The 21524-nt window shown below is 43.4% G+C and overlaps 1 protein-coding gene across 1 annotated transcript; it reads right to left on the bottom strand.

Moving 5' to 3' along the window:
• Positions 1-5345: 5345 nt before the first annotated feature.
• dap1b (death associated protein 1b) lies at positions 5346-11992 on the bottom strand. The gene is made up of 4 exons (XM_084310571.1): positions 11833-11992; positions 7317-7413; positions 6360-6423; positions 5346-5948 (listed from the first exon to the last, which is right to left on the bottom strand). Exons 1-4 carry the CDS (start codon positions 11897-11899, stop codon positions 5832-5834), a joined length of 345 nt encoding a protein of 114 aa, XP_084166697.1. The 5' UTR covers positions 11900-11992; the 3' UTR covers positions 5346-5831.
• Between the last annotated feature and the right edge of the window lie 9532 nt (positions 11993-21524).

The raw sequence follows: 21524 nt of genomic DNA, 5'->3' as shown, positions 1-21524 counted from the left end.
CAGGATGTAGGCCTACATTTGTGATTTAGTTTAGTTTATCAAGTTTATTTCAAGAGGGACAGTGCACATTATTCAACAGTAATGAGACAGAGTACCACCAAGAATGTGTAAATATGCCAGTGTTAGCTGGGTAGCTATAGTTTTCAACTGCAGTCCCTAAGCAAGATGTTAAATGCCAGGTAAAAACAGAATAGATAGACATTTGAGCATAATTAAAACAGTATTTGGATATAACAGCATAGTTAAGAGTGGTTAAGGCTATAAAATACGTAATTTGCTATAAGTACCTGGGAGTCAGTCCACATCGCAGAAGACCTGACATGGACAACACACACAGACACGTGTTAAAAAAGGGGAAGCAGCACCTCTACCACCTGAGACAACTCAGGAAATTCAGAGTATCAGTGAAGATACTCCAGTCCTTCTACTCTGGGGCTGTGGAGAGCATCCTGACTGGGAACATCACTGCCTGGTTTGGCAACTGCACTGCCCCAGGAAGGCTCTATAGAGAGTAGTGCATTCAGCAGAGCGTACTACGGGTATTGCACTACCACCCCTGCAGGACTTATACAACAGGAGGTGCAAATCCAGAGCCTGCAGAATAATGAAGGACCCTCACCACCCCAACAACAGCCTGTTCAAGCTGCTGCGGTCAGGCAAGCGCCTCCGCACACAAGAACAGAGAGACTCCGACTCAGCTTCTTCCCCCAGGCCATCAGAACACTGAACACTGATCTCTCCACACACTGATCTCTCCACACAAAAGCACACATGAACACACACATACACACACTACACATACAAATACACTTCAAAAAGGTAACTTAAATAATAAAAAAAACTACAAAAACTACTTTTTGCAATAGTCCGAACTGTATTTGTATATTATTGTATTACTCATTACCTTTATTTCTTACGCTTAGCATTGTATTTTATCCGTATTACTTTTTTTTTTATCATGTCTATTTAATTATTTGTATTTTTGCACAATCGAGGCGGGCATGGCCACCTACATTTCACTGCATGTATCGTGTATGTATGTGACAAATAAAACTCTTGAATCTTGAATCTTGGCAAAGTGGAGAGAATACAGAGTAGGATGGGAGAATACAATACAGAATACAGGAAAGAGAAATGCTGAGACAGAACAAGGTGAGACAGGGACAAATTTGTAACATCAGTAACATGTAGGCATGTAAACAGGCATATTATGCATTTATTTGTATTCAAAAGAGTATAGAACATCATTATGCATTTATTTGTATTCCAAAAATATATACATATATTTTATTTATATATTATATATACAATAATGCTGTATATACCGTACAGTATATATATATATATATTCTTACTGTATATATATATATACACACATGTCTGTACATAACTGCATATAATCCTTTTCACATATCTGTAGATACTATATATCTGTACATATCCCTTACCTACTCTTACTAGTTGTGCTGCTAGCCAATATGACTTAGATAAGATAAGATAAGATAAGATATTCCTTTATTGATCCCCTTGGGGAAATTCAGGCATCATAGCAGCATGGGGGATGGGGGGGTACAGGTAGTAAAAACAACACAAGCAGTGTAAACATATAAGTCAATATAATTTACTATCTAACTAACTGAAATATACAGTATTCACAGTGTCACATAAGGTGCAGTATGCATGAGGTAGTGTTATAATTTACTGTCTAACTAACTGAAGTATACAGAATTCACAGTATTCATATAATGTGCACATAAGGTATGCATATGGTAGAGTTATTATCCTCCTTGGGTTCCTATTAGTTCTAGTTGGATGTCTGGCAGCAGTCTCTGCCCACTGATGGCCACTGAAAGACTGACCGAGGCGGTTAGTTGAGTGTGTGGGGGGGGGGGGGGGGGGGGGGGGTATGAGTCTGTGGCTGAACGTGCTTCTCATCTTGACTAGCTCGTCGTAGAGGGGGTGGGAGGGATTCTCCAGGATAGCAGCCAGCTTCCTTCTCATCACCTGTCTGACCATAGTGTATTTACCTGTATCACTGTACACATTAATACTACAACTCTGTACGTACATCTGATTAGCACTACACTCAGTACATTGTATATTACTGTTACATTTGCACTCTGGTTGGATGCCAAACTTCTTTTCATTGTACTGTCCTTGTGCTGTATGATTGACAATGCATTTGAATCTAATCTAATAGGGATACAGGGTGTACATTTGTGATTATGCATTTATTTGTATAAAAAATAATAGACATGTTTATTTGTATCCAAAAGAATATAGAAAATAATTGTCAAACTAAGATGGATTTTTTTTAAGGTTGTACACTATGGTGCATATTCAAATATTTATATTAAGTAGTTGTAGTCATCTTCACCCGATAGTCAACAGAAATCGAATAGAATTACATTGAGGTCATTACTATCACATTGTTCCCCGTTCGTGTGATGTTCCTTTGGCGCCACCCAGTGGTCGTTATTACTCACTGAAGACCAAACTATACAAGAGATTCAGAGTGAATCGTTTTGTGGGACCCACAAACTGAACTCTGTTGCCTATATTCAAATTATATACCTACCGTTTTCACCGTCTACAACTACCTACCTTATACTAGTATACCCATATAACTCTGTATGATAGCATGTACAATAGTGCTGTAAATACCGTATATACATTTACTGCATATATATCCATATCTGAATATAATCCTTCTATATACCTACATAAAACACCTGCATATAACTATGTACAATAATGCTGTATATATATATATATATATATATATCTCCACACCTGCATTTACATTTGACATACCTGTAGATACTATATCTGTGTAACGGTTGTGACAACGTCACCTCAAACGTCGATGCCCCGAGTGGGAGTCGAACCCTGGTCTCCCACACCACAGGCAGCAACACAGACCGCTATACGAAGAGTTGAATTCACTTCTAAGTGCTGGGTCTATGCGTCTTTTGAGGATGTGAGAGTGAGTTTAACCCATAGCACCGCTACTCACCCCAGCCCTTCACGATACCATCCGTTACCAGTGGCGTCGCGTGGGTAAAATAACAGGGGAAGCCAAAAAAAAATTATTAAAAAAAAAATTATTAAATATTTTTATTAATATATATATATTTTTTTTAAGTCAAGCAGTCACCATGTACACTACAGTATGGCTCGGCGGCCAGTCAAACTTTATTTTTATTTATTTAACAGATTGCAGAATGGGTACAATACAGTACGGCTCAATACACACAATTGTATAAGGGGATGCAGACCAGAGAAAGACGTTTGTCTTGTTTACATTAGGGTCATTAATACTGCTGGAGCATTGGTTAATTTTTGGTCAGATTTTTCCTTGCACGATTTTGCGCGCCGCGTGGGAGCAAATTCGAGACACATATTCGATTGCAAAAAGGTGTCCCACGGTCTCATCTATGGCCGTGAATATTTTCACGCGGATCGGAATCACGGCGCGCCCGTGGGACACTTTTCCGTTTCGGCGAGTTTATTCCACGCTTTCTGTTTTCCTTTTCTAAGCATTTTAGGGGCTACATGTGATTGAGTAAAAGTTGCGGGACGCCCAGATGTTTCCACGATAGAAAGCTCGCGTGGATCCCATAATAGGCTCACTTAATACAGCGTTTTTAATATCATGCGACATTTTCAGGGTCGCGAGCCGACCTTTTCCCCTCGTTTTCGATGATGGAAGTGATTTAGGAAAAGCTTCGGCACGCCGAGAGGTCCCCGTGGATTTAATCTCGCGAGGATCGGGGCAATATTCGGCCCGTGGGAACAGTTACGGGTTAATACAATGTTCAGAGTGCAGAGGGGAGGTGTGCAGAGGGGATTCCACACTCATGATTCTTCTCACAGCCCCGTTTTAAACTTTTAGGGTGTGGCAGTCAGCTCGAATCTGATTGGCTAGGATCGGATTTGGACTCTATAATGCTGGAAGCCTGGAGAAAGAGACCTACCATCTGCCTCCTCTCCTGCTGCAGTGAGCATAGTGAGGCTGACAGTGTGTTAGAGGGAGTGAGAAGGAGAAGAGGGAGACATTAAAAAAAAAAAAAAAAAAATTATAACACAGATGCACAGATGAAAAAGAATGTAAACTATATTACATTTTTTTTTTTTTTTTCATATTTCATATTTGATATTAATTCATATTTTAATATTAGGGAGGCATGGCTTCCGTTGGCTTCCATAAGGATTCGCCACTGTCTGTTACATCTGTACATATCCCTTACTAGTTACGCTGCTGGTGTAACGGAGGTACCGCGAGTCTATCCAGTCACGATGGACTTCAAGTGTTGTGAAGTGACTGTGGCACGTAGCGGTACTGCAAGTAAACTCACTCCCCCTTAAAAGGCATCCATTCCAGACACATTACCAAGAAGTGAATTCACCTCTTGGTATAGTGGTCTGCGATGTCGCCCGCAGCACGCAAGACCGGGGTTCGAGACTCACTCGGAGCAATCCCTTAACAGGGGTCGAACTTTAACACAACGCAGAGATGGCAATATGAGGCGGCACGGTGTAGTGGTTAACACTGTTGCCTCACAGCAACAAGGTCCGGGGTTCGATTCCCACTTGGGGACCAGGTTTCCATGATGCCAGGTACCCAGGTGGGGTATCTCCCAGGCCTTTCTGTGTGGAGTTTGCATGTTCTCCCCGTGCTCGCAAGGGTTTCCCCCCCCCCGATAAGATAAACCCAATGGAAAAACATGCACAACAACAGATCGCTGTTGGCATCCTTGACGAAGACGGACAGGAGCACTTGGATTGGTCCCCTGGCGCGGCTCATGTTGACGCCTGTCTGCTCCCGGCTGCCCTTGGGGGGGGAAGGACGACGGGATGGGTTAATCGCAGAGACGAATTGCATCGGCGATCCTACAGAGACAATGCATGCGTGTGTGTTCCGGTGTGTGTGTTGAGGATAATTGCATGCCAATTAAAGACCTCCGAGCAGGTCCTGCATTATTATTATTATGAGACCGGTTACACTGGCCAGTATGACTTACTACCTTAGTGTCTTTATACCTGCATCACTGTACATATTAATACTAAACTCTGTGCATGCACCCGATTATCACCATTACTCAATAGTACTAATTTATATATCCAGTTTGATCACCTGTACATTGTATATTACTATTGCACTTTACTGTTACATTTGCACTCTGGTTGGATTCCAAACCTCCTTTCGTTGTACTGTACTTGTGCTGCATGATGACAATACATTTGAATCTAACCAGAATAAACAGTTATTTTTAATAGCGCTTCCTCCTTCATCGGACCCCTTGTTTCCCCCCAGTTTCATAAAAACACACAACAGCGTCTGGTTGAGGCCATGTCTTCTTTTATTCACGCTTATGAACAAGTGCCAAGCAATTATTGGTGGAAATTTGAAATCACTGACAAAAAGGAGTACAAAGTCAAAACCATCAGCGTTTCTCAAACAAACATACAGATACAAAAAAAATTCCCATATACTTTAAGTTCACTGGTGATTATAAATGCAGGTTGTCTCATACGAACACTAACAAGAGCACAGAAAATGCTGGTTTATGGTAAGCAGAAAGGCCAAGCAACCCTGTACAAGCTAAACTTTTCTAAAAAGTAGCAGGGTCAGCAAATACACCCAATTCACCGACTTGAAGAAAGCCTGAATTATCTCTACCTGTTCAGGATCATAAAACATGACAGTTCCACCTCCTAGACGACTCGTCTCCACACACACACATCTATCACTTCCCGTTTGCCTTTCATAGTTCACTTCACATGGATCGCCACCCGGAGGCCACGCTCTGCGACGACACGCTCTCTGCTCAGCACTTCCTGGGCTGCTGGATGAAGAAGGTCTTGAGCGAGTGGGGCTTCTCCACCGCGGGACGCACCTTGCTGTGGCGCACGCTCACCGGCGTCTCGGGGAAGTCGTGGCTCAGCTGTGAGGAGACAGAGACGCATCACGTCACGATACAGAAACCACCGTTCAAGCTCTGTGGCTTTGATAAGCAACCGGGAAGAAGCCAGTGTACAGAACAACCAAAATAAGTTTGGCATCCAACCAGAGTGCAAATGTAACAGTAAAGTGCAATAGTAATATATAATGTACAGGTGATTAAACTGGGTATAAAATATATAAATGAGTACTACTGAGTAATAGTGCTAATCAGATGTACAGAGTTGTAGTATTAATATGTACAGTGATACAGGTATAAAGACACTATGGTAGTAAGTCATACTGACCAGCAGCGTAACTAGTAAAAGTAGGTAAGGGATATTTACAGATATAGAACGTACAGATATATAAAAAAGAATTTAGATATGATATTATAGATTAGATGGTTTTTTACCTTGTCAATAGCTCCCGACATGAGGACCCCGACTTGCTGCATCCTGTTAGCCGTGGCAAGAGACCTAAACAAGAGCACAAGCTTTTACTGAAATAGTCCTACTTGACCTCGATAGTAAATTACATTAGTCACAGCTATCAAACAGCTGCAGAACACTACCCTGTTGAGTTCTAATGCCACCCTGTTGAGTTCCTGCCACCCTGTTGAGTTCTAATGCTAGTGCCACCCTGTTGAGTTCCAACTACCATGTTGAGTTCCTGCCACCCTGTCGAGTTCCAATGCCACCCTGTTGAGTTCCAATGCCACCCTGTTGAGTTCTAATGCTAGTGCCACCCTGTTGAGTTCTAATGCTACCCTGTTGAGTTCCTGCCACGCTGTTGAGTTCTAATGCTAGTGCCACCCTGTTGAGTTCTAATGCTAGTGCCACCCTGTTGAGTTCTAATGCCACCCTGTTGAGTTCTAATGCCACCCTGTTGAGTTCTAATGCTAGTGCCACCCTGTTGAGTTCTAATGCTACCCTGTTGAGTTCCTGCCACCCTGTTGAGTTCTAATGCTAGTGCCACCCTGTTGAGTTCTAATGCTAGTGCCACCCTGTCGAGTTCCAATGCCACCCTGTCAAGTTCCAATGCCACCCTGTTGAGTTCTAATGCTAGTGCCACCCCGTTGAGTTCTAATGCCACCCTGTTGAGTTATAATGCCACCCTGTTGAGTTCTAATGCTACCCTGTTGAGTTATAATGACACCCTGTTGAGTTATAATGACACCCTGTTGAGTTCTAATGCCACCCTGTTGAGTTCTAATGCCACCCTGTTGAGTTCCTGCCACCCCGTTTAGTTCCTGCCATCCTGTTACATCCACAGTCTTGTACAGAGGAGGGGGGTACATCACAGTAATTATGCACAACACGTCCTAATATCCTCCAGTCATAATAAGAGCCTCCACAATCATGCAGTGTACCTGGGCTTGTCGGGCCTCTTGCTGTCCCTCTCTGCAGGCCCGTGTGAGCTGGAGTCCTCCCAGCTCTTCTTGGCCACCCTCTTCCCTCCAGCCATCACTGAGGACCCAGAGAGGAGCGCGTTATTTCACCCGGAAAGTCAACATGAAAACCCAACATGCTTGGACGGCTAGAAACAGGAAGCCATATGTCCCGTATGTTTACCTCTGTCAGTAAGTCAACCGTGCCAACTATGTGGGCGCGTTGGAGACAAAGGGAACTGTGTGGGACTGATATGAGGGGGCGGAGGATAACAGTCTGGAAAAACGTGTTGACCCATCTCCGAATTAATAATTCAAAAATAACAGACGCAAAGTAAGTGCGTGTCCTCCACCAAAGGAGACCATAAACTGCGGTGATGTATAGAGACAAATGACCAAGACACACTGTGCATCGACTGGCATCAAAACTGCAACTGTAAAATGTCAACAATATTTTTTCCTGTGGGAAGGATGATGTTGTACAGTAGAGGTTGCAAGAGGATAAGAGCGCAGCACAGAGCCTGACACTTTATTATGAGTCCAAGTGAAGTCTTTAGGTCGCTTTCACATATAGTTTTGGTGGACTCGGTGCGGTTCTGGGGGTGAAGTTGCAACATTGTTGCATTCTTCATTTGGTTCGCCTGCTTTCACACAGATATCTGTCAGGCGGACCGAGACCTTCTGAACAATGTCACGCGGTCGAAAAGGGCGCTTGTCTACTATTGGACAGTGGAAATGTGTGTGGCTGCGATCCCATGTGTGCGCGCGTGTGTGTGTGTGTGTCTGTGTGGACTGCGAGTCCTCCAGATCAGCGGAGCCGAGTTTTGACATGGCATTGATCCATTGTTCTATTGAAGCACATTACCACCATCCTCTCGCTAAACAACTTGTAGACCACAGTGTTTTTATGAGTGCCCACAAGTAGCTGTTTAATAATAAGCCGCGTTTTTTCTTCCTTCTTCCCAAGATGCACAGATATATAGATAGAGAGATTAGATGATTGATTGATTGATTGATTGATTGATTGAAAAGTTTATTAACAGATTGCAGAATGGGTACAGTACAGTACAGCTCAATACATACAATTGTTAAGGGGATGCAGACCAGAGAAAGACTTTCGTCTTGTTTACATCAGGGTCCCCCATTTTCAATTCATCATAACATATATGACATACATGACATACAGATAGACAGTACTGCTACCAGGGTTTCCGTTAGAAAAAATTGTTGCCGGTCTCCGTGACCTGCAAGATTTCAATCTACCGGACAAATGAGATTAATTCCGGTCATAGTTTATTGAGCTTTAAAACAATTGATAGGCAGGCTATATAAAGAATGTCATGTAGATTTATAATATTATTACTTAAAACTAGACTACTTTTGCGTATACAGTCATTAATATATTCCAAATAAAATAAGTCCCTCGATACTCCGTGCTGCTGCTGACTTGAAATAAAATAGACTGTGTATGTGGGCAGTCGGTCCGACACTAAACAGCAGTCTGTTATAATCACATTTTTATGAGCTAACAAATTCCGTTATATTGGACATTTGTATTAATTATATCAAGCGAAGAACTGAGAAATTTGGCAGAGAGACGGCAACATTATCGTGGGTTTGCGTGATGTATATCTCCACCTCCCAACGACTTGGTGCTGGTCATAATGTCCGGTGAAAACAACTCCCTCCAAGCACAACTTGACCACCCGAACCGTACCAAAACAGGCCAAAATTAAATAGCCCATGCGACGAACGATTCATTACATTCGTTTCATCGTTGCTCCACCAAGCAGCCGGTCCAACAATATCAGCGCGAGCCGGCCGCAGTTAGTTTGCAAGAAGCATCCAGCTGCAGACCCGCAGAGCAGCTTTCCAGGTCTGGGGACCGCACTGTGCCAGCAAAGCTGGTGGGTTCTGTGGGTCTGCAGCTGCATGCCTTCCGCAAATCCAGCAGCAAGCTCTCACTGACACAGCGTCGTCATTACCAGACCGGCTGCTTGGCGATGCAACGACAACAAACGCAATGATTGTTTCGTTCATCGCATAGGCCACCCAACTCCAGCCCATCCAAATACAATTCAAATAATCAAACTGTGCCCAGAGGGAACTATTTTCACCGGACACTATGACCGGAGAGATTAAATTTGTCGGACTTCAACAGATTTTGCCAGTCAAATACCGGTAATTACCGGCTAACGGAAACGCTGACTGCTACATCTATACATTTGACATATCAGATTTGCAAATACAGTACTGTTTGTGATACAAAAGTGTCCAGAAAAGGAGTGTATATACATTTGGCGTAGAAACTGTACATTGGAGGAGGTTGGATGGGTGGGGTGGGGTTGGGTGAGGGCTGTACATTGGAGGTGGGGTGGGGGGGGGGGGTTGGGTAGGGGACACACACACATTTTACACTGTACATTGGAATACTGACAAAGCCTTACTTGGTCATTTACTGTACAACTAGGTTAGGACATTTGTAGGGGCCAGTTTCGAATTGCAGTCTCACGTAGGTGTTTTTTGAGAGTGTTTTTGAAAGTGGGTAGTGATTCACATTCCTTTACAGCTTTAGGTAGGGCGTTCCACATTGATGTGGCATAATTGCGAAACGTGTTTAGTCCCTTGTTTGAGCCGAATCTGGGTTTTACATGATTTGTGGAGCTCCCTCTGGTGTTGTGATCGTGGTATTCACTGACCTTTGGGAAGTATTTTGACATGTACATGGGTACCTTGGTCGCGTAGTGCATCTTGTAGACCAGGCCCATTGCAAGTTGCTGTACTCTTGTCGTCTACTCTAAGCCATCCTAGGTTGTCAAAGTGGGCAGGGGTGAGGTGGGTTCTGGGAGTCAGGTCAAGTAGTAGTCTGACTAGCTTGTTTTGAGATGTTTGTAATTTGTTTTTTAGTGCCTTTGAGGTGCTTTGGTACCATGAGGTGCAAGCATAGTCCTAGTACCCTTGAATGAGTGCTCCTGCTAGAGTCTTCAGGGTATTCTTGTTTACCAGAGAGCAGATCCGGTACAAGAATCGCGTTCGTTGGTTGACTTTTTTTATTACATTGGATGCCATTTTGTCACAGGAAAGATTAGCCTCTAGGATGGAACCCAGGTAGGTAATTTCATCTTTCCTTGTGATAATATTGTCACCCACTGTAACCGAGAAGCCGTCGGTCTTGCTGAGTTTGTTATTTGAACCGAAGAGAATGGACTCTGTTTTGCCCATGTGTAATGATAGTTTGTTGTCGGCGAGCCATATGCAGATTTTGCCTAGTTCCGAGCTGAGGGCTTTTTCAACCTGTAACTTGTTCTTGTCAGAGACCAGCAGGGCTGAGTCGTCCGCAAACAGGAACAAGTTGCAGTCACAAGCTGACGACATGTCATTTGCATAAATTAGGAATAGTAGCGGTCCTAGTATGCTTCCTTGTGGAACACCACCTCACTGTGAGGGGGGGGGATAGGGTACCGTTTACTTCCACCATCTGTTCCCTCCCCTCCAGGTAGGATTGTATCCAGCTCACTGATAAACTATCAAAACCAATTGCAAAACCAAGATGCAGTGTGCTTGTTTTGCAGTGAGTGCTGCGAGCAGTGGTAATAATAATCACTTCCTATATTTGGTTCGCGTTTGGTTCGATGAAGCCGAACCGAGACCTACGTTTTCAGGCGGACCAGAGTTCGACTGTTTGGTCCGCGAACCGAGTTCGACGCGCATTCACACAGACCCGAAAAACCGGACTATCGAATTCTGGTCCGAAAGTCCGGACAAAACAGCCCCCGTGTGAAAGCGACCAAGAACACAAGTTTTGCAGGGTTTAAGAAGTAAGTACTACATAGATGCTAGACGGAGAATTTAAAAACAAATCCTTGTTTACTATGCTGTAACAAAATGAGATGTCATATCAATCAGGAACCACTTGGACATTTTAAAATAATATAGTTTCTGGAAAAATAGCTTCGTATGGATAATAAATTAAATTAACTACATTATCTATAATCGAATATGATATGATCTGATCTGAATCAGAATCGTGTGTGTTCTGCAGAACCGAGACCAGCTGGTCCTGGGAGCAGCTCAGAGCACACAGTGTTCCATTGGTGCACAATACCAATAGGGTATACCAGGCGACGTCACACACGCTGGACGCGATAAAATCAAACAGAAAAGTACAATTTCTAAACAAATTATAGCCCTGCATCCTGTAACGGGATCAATCTCGGTGTTGGCTTTAGTTTGAACGGTTAAAACCACGAGAACAGACGTGCGATTCGTCAACAAAGCCGAGCGCTGCCACGTTCGCGTGTAAACAAAGTACCAAATGTTTGCATTTGAACAATGAACAAAACCGAGGAAAACACAGCAAACCTCAAGAAGCAATTTCCAGCCAATGCATACATTAACCATGCATTGCAACTGCAACACAATTGTGTGTTTTTTTTTTTTTTAATAATCACATTAGATAAATATTGCATCTCAAAATATAGACGGAACATTTACATACCTGCTGGAGGATGTCCAGCCTTCAACAAACGAGTCTCCCTCATTCCAGATTTCGATAGTTGCACCATTCTTAACTTTCTCAACAATAGCAAAAAAACTAGCAGCTCAACGCCCACAGCCTTGTTTTTATACTGAGACAGAGATGACGTGCTGCTGAACTAATGCAGCCTGCAGCATCAGCACGGGGGGGTGGGGGGGGGGGGGACGATCTCGTATAATTTGGCGTTCGTGGGTCTAGTGTTGGTCTAATGTTGGTCTAGTGTTGTTTGATGGATTGATTGATTGATTGAACATTTTATTAACAGATTGCAGAATGTGTACAATACAGTACAGCTCACAATTGTTAAGGGGATGCAGTCTGCAGACCAGAGAAAGACTTTCGTCTTGTTTACATCAGGGTCCCCCATTTTCAATTCATAACATTTATGGCATACACACGACATACCGATATACAGTAGGCTACTGTTACATCCAGACATTTATGACTTTTTTTTTTATTACATTTGATGCCATTTTGTCACAGGAAAGATTTGCCTCTTGGAACCCAGGTATGTAATTTCATCTTTCCTTGTGACAATATTGTCACCCACTGTAACAAAAAAAAGCCCTCAGCTTTGTTGACAGAATCCGGCTATAGGGCGACAATAATGTGGTCAAGAGGCATGGTTTCTATCTTTAGCCTTTAACTGGCGTGGTTTATTTATTCACATGGTATGAGTAGTAGTTCTAGAGTTCTCCTCTCACTGAGAGGCTGGGGGGGAAAGAGGTAGAGTAGGAGGAGACATCTCTATTTATACTTGCCACCTGGTGGTGTTCTTGAGTGGCTCCGCCTAGAGCGCCCTCTAGTGGAAACAGTTATATATGCAGTTATACAGTTACTATCAATCCTACATTACCTTGTCGTGTCCTACAAAAAGTCCTTTTACACATCTGGACTCAGGCTTTCCCCTGTCCTGCAGGTACGCATAACACACTGATCCAAATCGGTGCATTCTGACTAGATTACACTTCTTTCCTGTCAGTGCTGTATACGGGGTGGTGCCAGAGTGCTTATTAAAGCACCGCCAGAGTGCTTATTAAAGCACCTGTTTCTGGTGTTGCCATAATATAATAATAATAATAATTATATATTATAATATAATAATAATAATATTATTATGGCATTATTATGGCATTATTATAATGCCATAGGCTCTTAGGTAAGTTACTATCTACTAGCTTACACCTAGCCATTTCGAAAAGGGTGCGCCATTCCCTCTCTGCCACTCCGTTCTGGTGTGGGGGATATGGACGTGACGTCTTGTGTCTTATCTTGTACCTTCTCAACAGTGATTGGAACTCTCTGTTTGTGAACTCGGTTTCGTTGTCGGACCTCAAGCATCCTACGTTACCATAAGGGGCTACGTCTGCCAGGAATTTCTCCGTGGCCTGGAGTGTGTCACTCTTTGCTTTGAGAAAGTAAACAAACACTGCCCTTGTGCACACATCTGTAAAAGACTGTACATATCTAAAGCCTCCTATGGACTCGTTGCTTACTGGACTGGCTAGGTCCGTGTCAACTAATGCAAGTGGTACCCTTACTTTTTCTGTGGGATTTCTGTTTCTCGGTTGAGTAAACTTCCCCGTTTTACACACTGCACAATTTTTGTCAGGTCTACGTTTTTCAGCTTCAATGTGCATGCCCTCTGTCACTGCTTGCAGTTTCAGTAAATCCTCATAATTACAATGACCCATAATCTCGTGCCATGTCTGAATATCGTGACTGGCCGTCACGCTACACATATCATTATTATCATTACACTTGTCATTGTCATTACACTCCGTTTGTAGATAATATATCCTCTGGTACCTCTCTATGTCAAACCGTGTACCGTCAGGTTCTACAAGAACATTTTTACCTTTATCGAAGAATACCTTGGCACCGCTTGCAGTAGCAGCTATTACAGAGAATAGTCCTTGTGGGAACGATGGTACGTAGAGAGCGTTCTTTAACGTCACCATACGCCAGCGCCCCCTACTGTCCGTGAGGCATACCTGTGCGTCTCCTCTCTCTTGCGCCAACCCGTAGGTGCTCCTCCCGTCTGCCATCTCCATGCTGTGCCTCTCCGGGTGGAAAGTGTTGTCAAAGTTCTTGAACCGACTCCTGTCGTTGATGACATGGGACGACGCACCTGTGTCCACGATCAGTCCCCTCCTCTGGGCCCGCTGCAGCTGTGCCGGCCCGGCGATGCACGCCATCCGCGCCCCGAAAGCGTAGTCTTCCTGTCCCGTTATTCTCCGGGCGTCGTCTCGATCCGTCTCACGTCGACCGTCGCTGCCATCGTGTCTGCTGCCGCCATCTTGTCCACAGTTGTCATCTTGTCCGTAGCCGCCATCTTGTCCGTAGCCGTCATTTTGTCCGTGGCCGCCGTCTCGTCCATGGCCGTCATCTTGTCCATGCGCGTATCACGCGCTCTGGTCGTGTTTCTTCATGCACGCTCTGTCTGTGTGCCCCGTGTATTTGCAGAAGCTACACCAGACAGTCTTTGTGCAGTCGCTTCTCCGATGGCCTTTATCTCCGCATCGCCAACACGCCAGTTCCGCCGTGGTCCTGGTCCTCTCCCTTGGCGTCGCCTTTAGCACCCTCTCTCCCGCCTCCGCGGCGGCTGGGTGGGTATCTTCTGAGGCCTCGAAGTTTCTTAACTTGGCCTTGAACTGTCCCAGCGTCATGTCCGCTGAACCGTGTGTTACCAGGAGTGTGAATGGTTTGTACAGCTCCGGTAGTCCTCTCATCATCATCGCCATCATTAGCCCATCGCTTGGTGCTTCTCCGGCACTCCTCAATGGCGTCGTGATCTGCTCCGCTCTGTTGACGTATTCGGTCACAGTCTCGGTGTGCCCCTTCCTCAGGGCCGTTAGTGCTATGTAGAGGGCCACGACTCAGGGTTTTCCTCGCCCGATGTAATGCTCTCTCAACACCTCTAGGCTTTCTCTGCCTTTGACTTTAGTGTCGCGGAATATCAGCCCCAAGCTGGTGTCGTCGAGCAGTGGCGCTAATTCACAGCACGCATCTGCATTACGCTGGTCGTCCAGGGCTTGCTCTTCCGCCGTCAGGTCTCCTGTGGGGGCTGCCAGGATCGTCTCCTTCAGTCCTGCACCGTGCATGCAGCATAGCATGCAGTCTTCCCAGAGCTCGTAGTCCTCTGCTTTTCCATTGAATGAGGGCCATTTGCTCCTTCCCTTGGTTTCCATCCTCTTCGTTGATGGTAGGCGTAGCTTTAGCTCTTGTTGGCCTAGCGTCTAGCCACGCGGTGCTCCCGTCGCTAACCTAGCCTATACTTTAGCTAAGCTTGCTACCCTTATTATTTCGCCCCGGCGTTATCTGGGCCCATAACCGGTTGACAGAATCCGGCTATAGGGCGACAATAATGTGGTCAAGAGGCATGGTTTCTATCTTTAGCCTTTAACTGGCGTGGTTTATTTATTCACATGGTATGAGCAGCAGTTCTAGAGTTCTCCTCTCACTGAGAGGCTGGGGGGGAAAGAGGTAGAGTAGGAGGAGACACCTCTATTTATACTCGCCACCTGGTGGTGTTCTTGAGTGGCTCCGCCTAGAGCGCCCTCTAGTGGAAACAGTTATATATGCAGTTATACAGTTACTACCAATCCTACATAGAACCTCTGACTTCAACAAGCTTGGTTGTTAGTTATTTGATCCAAAGAGAATGGACGATGTTTTGCCCATGTGTAGTGATAGTTTGTTATCAGCGAGCCAGGTGCAGATTCTGCCGAGTTCAGAGCTGAGGGCTTTTTCAACCTGTAACTTGTCCCTGTCAGAGACCAGCAGGGCTGAGTCGTTCGCGAACAGGAACAAGTTGCAGTCACAGATCCTGAAAAACAAACTTCAGACAGCTCAAAACTAATTAATGAGAGTAGTCCTTAAGCTACCTCCACGCACTCACCTAGGGCCAACTTTCTTTAGGCAACTAAACTGGCTTCCGGTCAATAAAAGGGTAATTCACATAAAATTAGGTCTCACACACAAGATAGTTCAAAATACAGGTCCGAAATATCTATCTAATTATTTTAATCGATTCCGTGACAATCATTCATACTCCACTAGAAGGAGCAGTACGGATTTTATTCTGCCAAAATTGAACTCCCTAATGGGCACAAATACTTTTTTATATTCTCTAGAGCTGAGGGCTTTTTCAACCTGTAACTTGTCCCTGTCAGAGACCAGCAGGGCTGAGTCGTTCGCGAACAGGAACAAGTTGCAGTCACAGGTCCTGAAAAACAAACTTCAGACAGCTCAAAACTAATTAATGAGAGTAGTCCTTAAGCTACCTCCACGCACTCACCTAGGGCCAACTTTCTTTAGGCAACTAAACTGGCTTCCGGTCAATAAAAGGGTAATTCACATAAAATTAGGTCTCACACACAAGATAGTTCAAAATACAGGTCCGAAATATCTATCTAATTATTTTAATCGATTCTGTGACAATCATTCATACTCCACTAGAAGGAGCAGTACGGATTTTATTCTGCCAAAATGTAACTCCCTAATGGGCACAAAATTATATTCTGCAGCACTGGAGTGGAACAAGCTTCCAGTGGCCCTGAAAAACATCGAAAAGGGGGGAAGTTTTAGACGTGCCACAAAGAAATGGCTAGCCAGTGAAGTATAGAATAGCCACGTCTAGGAAGGAGAGGGTAGGGAGTGTTTTTATGGGGTTGCTATATGTTTTATTATGATGCTCTGTTTTTTATTATGATGATCTATGTTTTATTATGATGCTCTATGTTTTATTATGATGCTCTGTTTTATTATGTTTTATTATGATGCTCTATGTTTTATGATGTCTGTCCATGTCCAAAATCAGGGACCATGATGAAAAAAAACAAAAACAAAAAAAATAATATAACCCTAACTAACCATACTGTCATGCACTTGTCCTAATAAACTAACCTACACTGTAGCACTCAACACTTTGATGAACATTGTTACTCAGCTGATAGAGTTGTGCCCTTCCTGATGGCTTGTCGTACAGAACTTGTAAGTCGCTTTGGATAAAAGCGTCAGCTAAATGACTAAATGTAAATGTAAAATGTAAATAAGTGCTTGCACTTTCTCATGTTTTTATCCCTTGGATGCTGTCTTTTACTCCACAATAAAAACCAATCAATCAATCATTCACAAGCTGACGACATGTCATTTGCATAAATTAGGAACAGTAGCGGTCCTAGTATGCTTCCTTGTGGAACACCACAGCTCACTGGGAGGGGGGGGGGGGTAGTGTACCGTTTACCTCCGCCATCTGTTCTCTCCCCTCCAGGTAGGATTGCATCCAGCTCACTGATGAACTATCAAAACCAATTGCTTTTAGCTTGTCAATCAATGGAGTGATTGACAGTGTCGAAAGCCTTTTGGAGGTCCAGCATAACCATGCTGCAGTATTTGCCCGCGTCCACCTCTTTTTTGATGTGGTCGTTCAAATAGAGAAGGCATATGTCCGTGGAATGGGATGTTCTGAAGCCAGATTGGAATTCGTAGATTCGTTTTTTTTCCGCAAGGTACTTTTTTACCTGTTCGTAGACAATTTCTTCCATGACTTTCGAGATGGAGGTAAGAATAGAAACAGGGCGGTAGTTGCCTGGGTCTAATTTGCTGCCTTTTTTGTGCAGGGGGGTCACTCTTGCAATTTTGAAGTCTTTGGGGACGTATCCCTGTTTTATGGAGAGGTTTATTATGTGGGTGATGACTGGGGTGATGGCGGCTGCTGAGTCTCTGAGGAATTTGGAGGGGATATTGTCATGGCCAGTGGCCTTGTTAGGTTGGAGGTGTTGGTCTAGTGTTGGTCTAGTGTTGGTCTAATGTTGGTCTTGGTCTAATGTTGGTCTAATGTTGGTCTTTGTATCGAGAGCTGAGTCGACACGCTTAGAATGTGAAAACACGTCTCCATTCTTATCATTGTCACTATTCCTTGTAGGCTGTTTGATCACAGAAATATTAGTGATTGTAATAAAATAGATTCGATTAGATTAAAATGTATTGTCACTATACAGCACAAACAGCAGTACATCTCTACCTTATTTTTGCATTTTGTACTTTAGTTTTGTATATTGTATATTTTGTATAGTGTTTGGACTTTATTCTTTTTACCTTTTTACAGTATGAAGCACAATCTCAGGAGGCTCATACAGAACGAAGCATTTCACTGTAATGTACATGTACCTTATATGTGACAAATAAAACAAACTTGAACTTGAAACTTGAAATTATAACATATTTTAACACGTATTTCCTCTGTGGGAGGACACACCAGTATCTGTTCCTCATTCTCTCTGCCGGTCTGACAGACACACCAGTATTGTTTTGTTTTATTGTTTTATTGTGGATCCCCATTCGTCTACAGTGACACCAAGGTGAGACTACTCTTCCTGGGGTCCAAACATTTAAAATACAAACACAAAAAAAAAAATATATATATGTATATATATATATGAATCAGAGCTCACTCGATATTCATAAGTCAAATATCACAACAATTCTCCAACCATAGAATACATATTCCATAATCAGTCCATAAGAACAAAACAGATAAAATAGTTTATATGATTTTAACTTATAATATAGCACAACTTGTCTCCAGTCACTGATCACCTTTATATTTCCATACTAATTTCCATAATAAGTCAATGACCAAAATGTATCTCGTTATTTCTGAGCGCAATTTAAAACTTTTTTTTAAACATAAATTTGCTCCTTACCATAGTTATATTTCTCTGTATACTATTCCAATAAGCAACTTCTCTATACATTACCATCTTTTTCAGAGCATTTGTTTTCGATAGAGGTAAAGTAAAGCATGAATCTAATGCTTGCCTTGTGGTATATCCATGTCTCATATTCGTTGGGTACAGTTGTGAGTGCAAACCCTCCGGTTTCCCAGTATTCCAGATATTAAACAAAAAAGTTACCAGGCTACATGCCATCCTCTTTTCCACTGTCATCCAGGTCAGCACGGCATGCATCCCTCCAACACTATTCCTCACAGAGCAGCGCAGAGCAAGGTGAGTATGTGTTCCTCACTCTGTCTGACAGACACACCAGTGTGTGTTCCTCACTCACTTACACACAGGTATGTAAGATGATAAGATAAGATGATCCTTTATTAATCCCCTTGGGGAAATTCAGGTGTCAAAGCAGCATGGGGGGGGGGGGGATACAGAGCTTCACAGTCCTATACAGTCCAGTATCATACACTATTAGATACAATATAAAATATAAAAACAAATACAATATAAAAAGTACAAAATACCGTATACATGGACACATAATACACATGCGGACGGAGGAAATAAATGGAAATATAATTAGGTATGATAGACGGAACACAGAACATATTGAAACAAGTACATAGACACACGCTGCGAGTAACACAGTTGGAAGGGATTAAGGGGATAAATGGACATCACATAGAAAATAGAGAGGAGGAAAAGAAAGTAAAAAGGGGTACACAGAAGACACCACACACGGGTTTGGGAGGAAGGAGGGACATTGGAACATATGAGCCACATTGAGAGGGACCTAGGAAATGGGGGTCTTTGATCAGAATGAAGGACAGAGCGCTTTTGACCAGGAGCACGACAGCAATAAAAACAGTAAGAAAGCTGGACAAATATGACGAGCGGTTGGGGGTAAAGGTTTCAAACCCCCAAGCCGTCAGGAGGAGGCCTCTCACTAGGAGAGCAATTACTCCTCACCCACCAGCAGGGGACAGGGGGGGACACAGGGACCCCCCGAACGCCTTGGGAGCACTTTATGTAAAGTTTATGTTTTTTATTTATGTTAATCATTATATGTATTCGGTGAAGAGAGCGGAGGCTACAACCGGAGGGGGGAATGAATGTGACATGGGGGGGACTGACAGACGAAAGAAGAAGAAAGATGACAATGGTTAAAGGTATAAAAATGATGTCGTTAAACGTTAATAGATGAATAATACGATAAAGAGGGGCAAAGTGATGTTGAAGTGTAAAAAAAGTGAGATGGAAGTGATTTTTCTGCAGGAGACACATTTGGTAGCACAGGATCATGAGAAACTGAAGAGATTTGGATATGAAAATGCATACTATAGTTCCTTTAAACGGAACCTGAGGAGAGGAGTAATCACGTTAATCAAAAACACAGTCAAATTTGAATTGATCAAGGAAGTAAGAGACAAGGAGGGAAGGTTTGTTCTGGTGAAGGGAAAAATGGAGGGTCAAATGATTACGTTAGTGAATGTTTATGCACCCCCAGAGAGTGAGAGGGATTTATATGAGACCATTTTTGATATGATAGTGATGGAACTAGAAGGGATATTGATATGCGCGGGAGATTTTAATGTAGTACTGAATCACGACCTAGACACCACGAGTACTAGAAAAGGACGGGCACCAATCAGTAGATATATGAATATTCAGATGACGGAAATGGGAATTACAGATGTTTGGAGGGGGATGCACGCCATGGACAGGGAATACACACATTACTCACACCCGCACGTGACATATGCGAGAATAGACTACTTTTTGATGACGACGGGGGACAGTTACAGGGTACGGGAGAGCAGAATAGGAGTAGCGGACATATCGGATCACAGTGCCATATATCTGACAGTAGATCTAGAAGGGAGACGGAGGAACACGATCTGGAGACTAAATGTAGGAATATTAAATAACAAGGGGGTGGTGAGTCAGATCAAGGAGGAGATAGCCAGGTATAAGGAAGAAAATGACAACGGGGCGGTAGATCCGAACATTCTATGGGACACACTGAAGGTGGTGATAAGGGGGAAATTGATGGAGAAGACAGCAATGCTGAAGAAGGCCAGAACGGAGACATATCACAATCTGATAGGGAGGCTGAAGAAGCTAGAGGGGAGACACCAGATATCAAAAGAACAGGAAACGCTCGGAGAAATCAAAGAAGTAAAGGCCAGGATAAATAGGGAATTATTGACGGAAATAGAAAAGAAAGCGAGGTTCATGAAACAAACGTACTATGAAGGGGGACCAAAAGCGACCAGATTGTTGGCTAGGAGAATTAGGACGCAACAGAAGTTGAACACGATACACACAATAAGGGATATAAAGACTAATGAAATATTGAGAGACCCAGCTGAAATAGAGAGGACATTTAGAGAATACTATGAGAAACTATACACACAGCCAAAAGCAGCGGGAGAAGAGGAAATAGAAGCATATCTGGAGAAGCTAGAGTTACCATCGATAGGGAAAGAACAGAATGAAGAATTAAATAAAATAATTACGGAACGAGAACTGGAAGAGGCAATTAGTAGAGCTAAAAACAACAAGTCTCCGGGGAGCGACGGATTCCCATCGGAATTCTACAAGACATTTAGAACGGAATTAGCACCCATGTTAGGGGCGGCGTTCAGACACACGATGGAAGAGGGAAAAATGCCCCCCCTCGTGGAAGGAAGCCATAATCACCACGATACCGAAGGAAGGGAAGGATAGAGAATTATGTAGTAGTTTCAGACCTGTGTCCATACTCAACGTGGATTACAAGATGTATACATCGATAATATCAAAGAGATTTGAGACGTTTATGCCAGACATTATAGATGAAGATCAAACTGGATTTATTAAAGGGAGACAGACACAGGACAACGTGAGAAAGACATTACACATAGTAGAGGAGAT

The sequence above is a fragment of the Notolepis coatsorum genome (assembly GCF_963971535.1).
Source record: "Notolepis coatsorum genome assembly, chromosome: 3".
NCBI classification, from domain to species: domain Eukaryota; kingdom Metazoa; phylum Chordata; class Actinopteri; order Aulopiformes; family Paralepididae; genus Notolepis; species Notolepis coatsorum.
The sequence above is the reverse complement of the archived record's forward strand: the minus strand, read 5'-3'. Positions and strand labels throughout refer to the sequence as shown.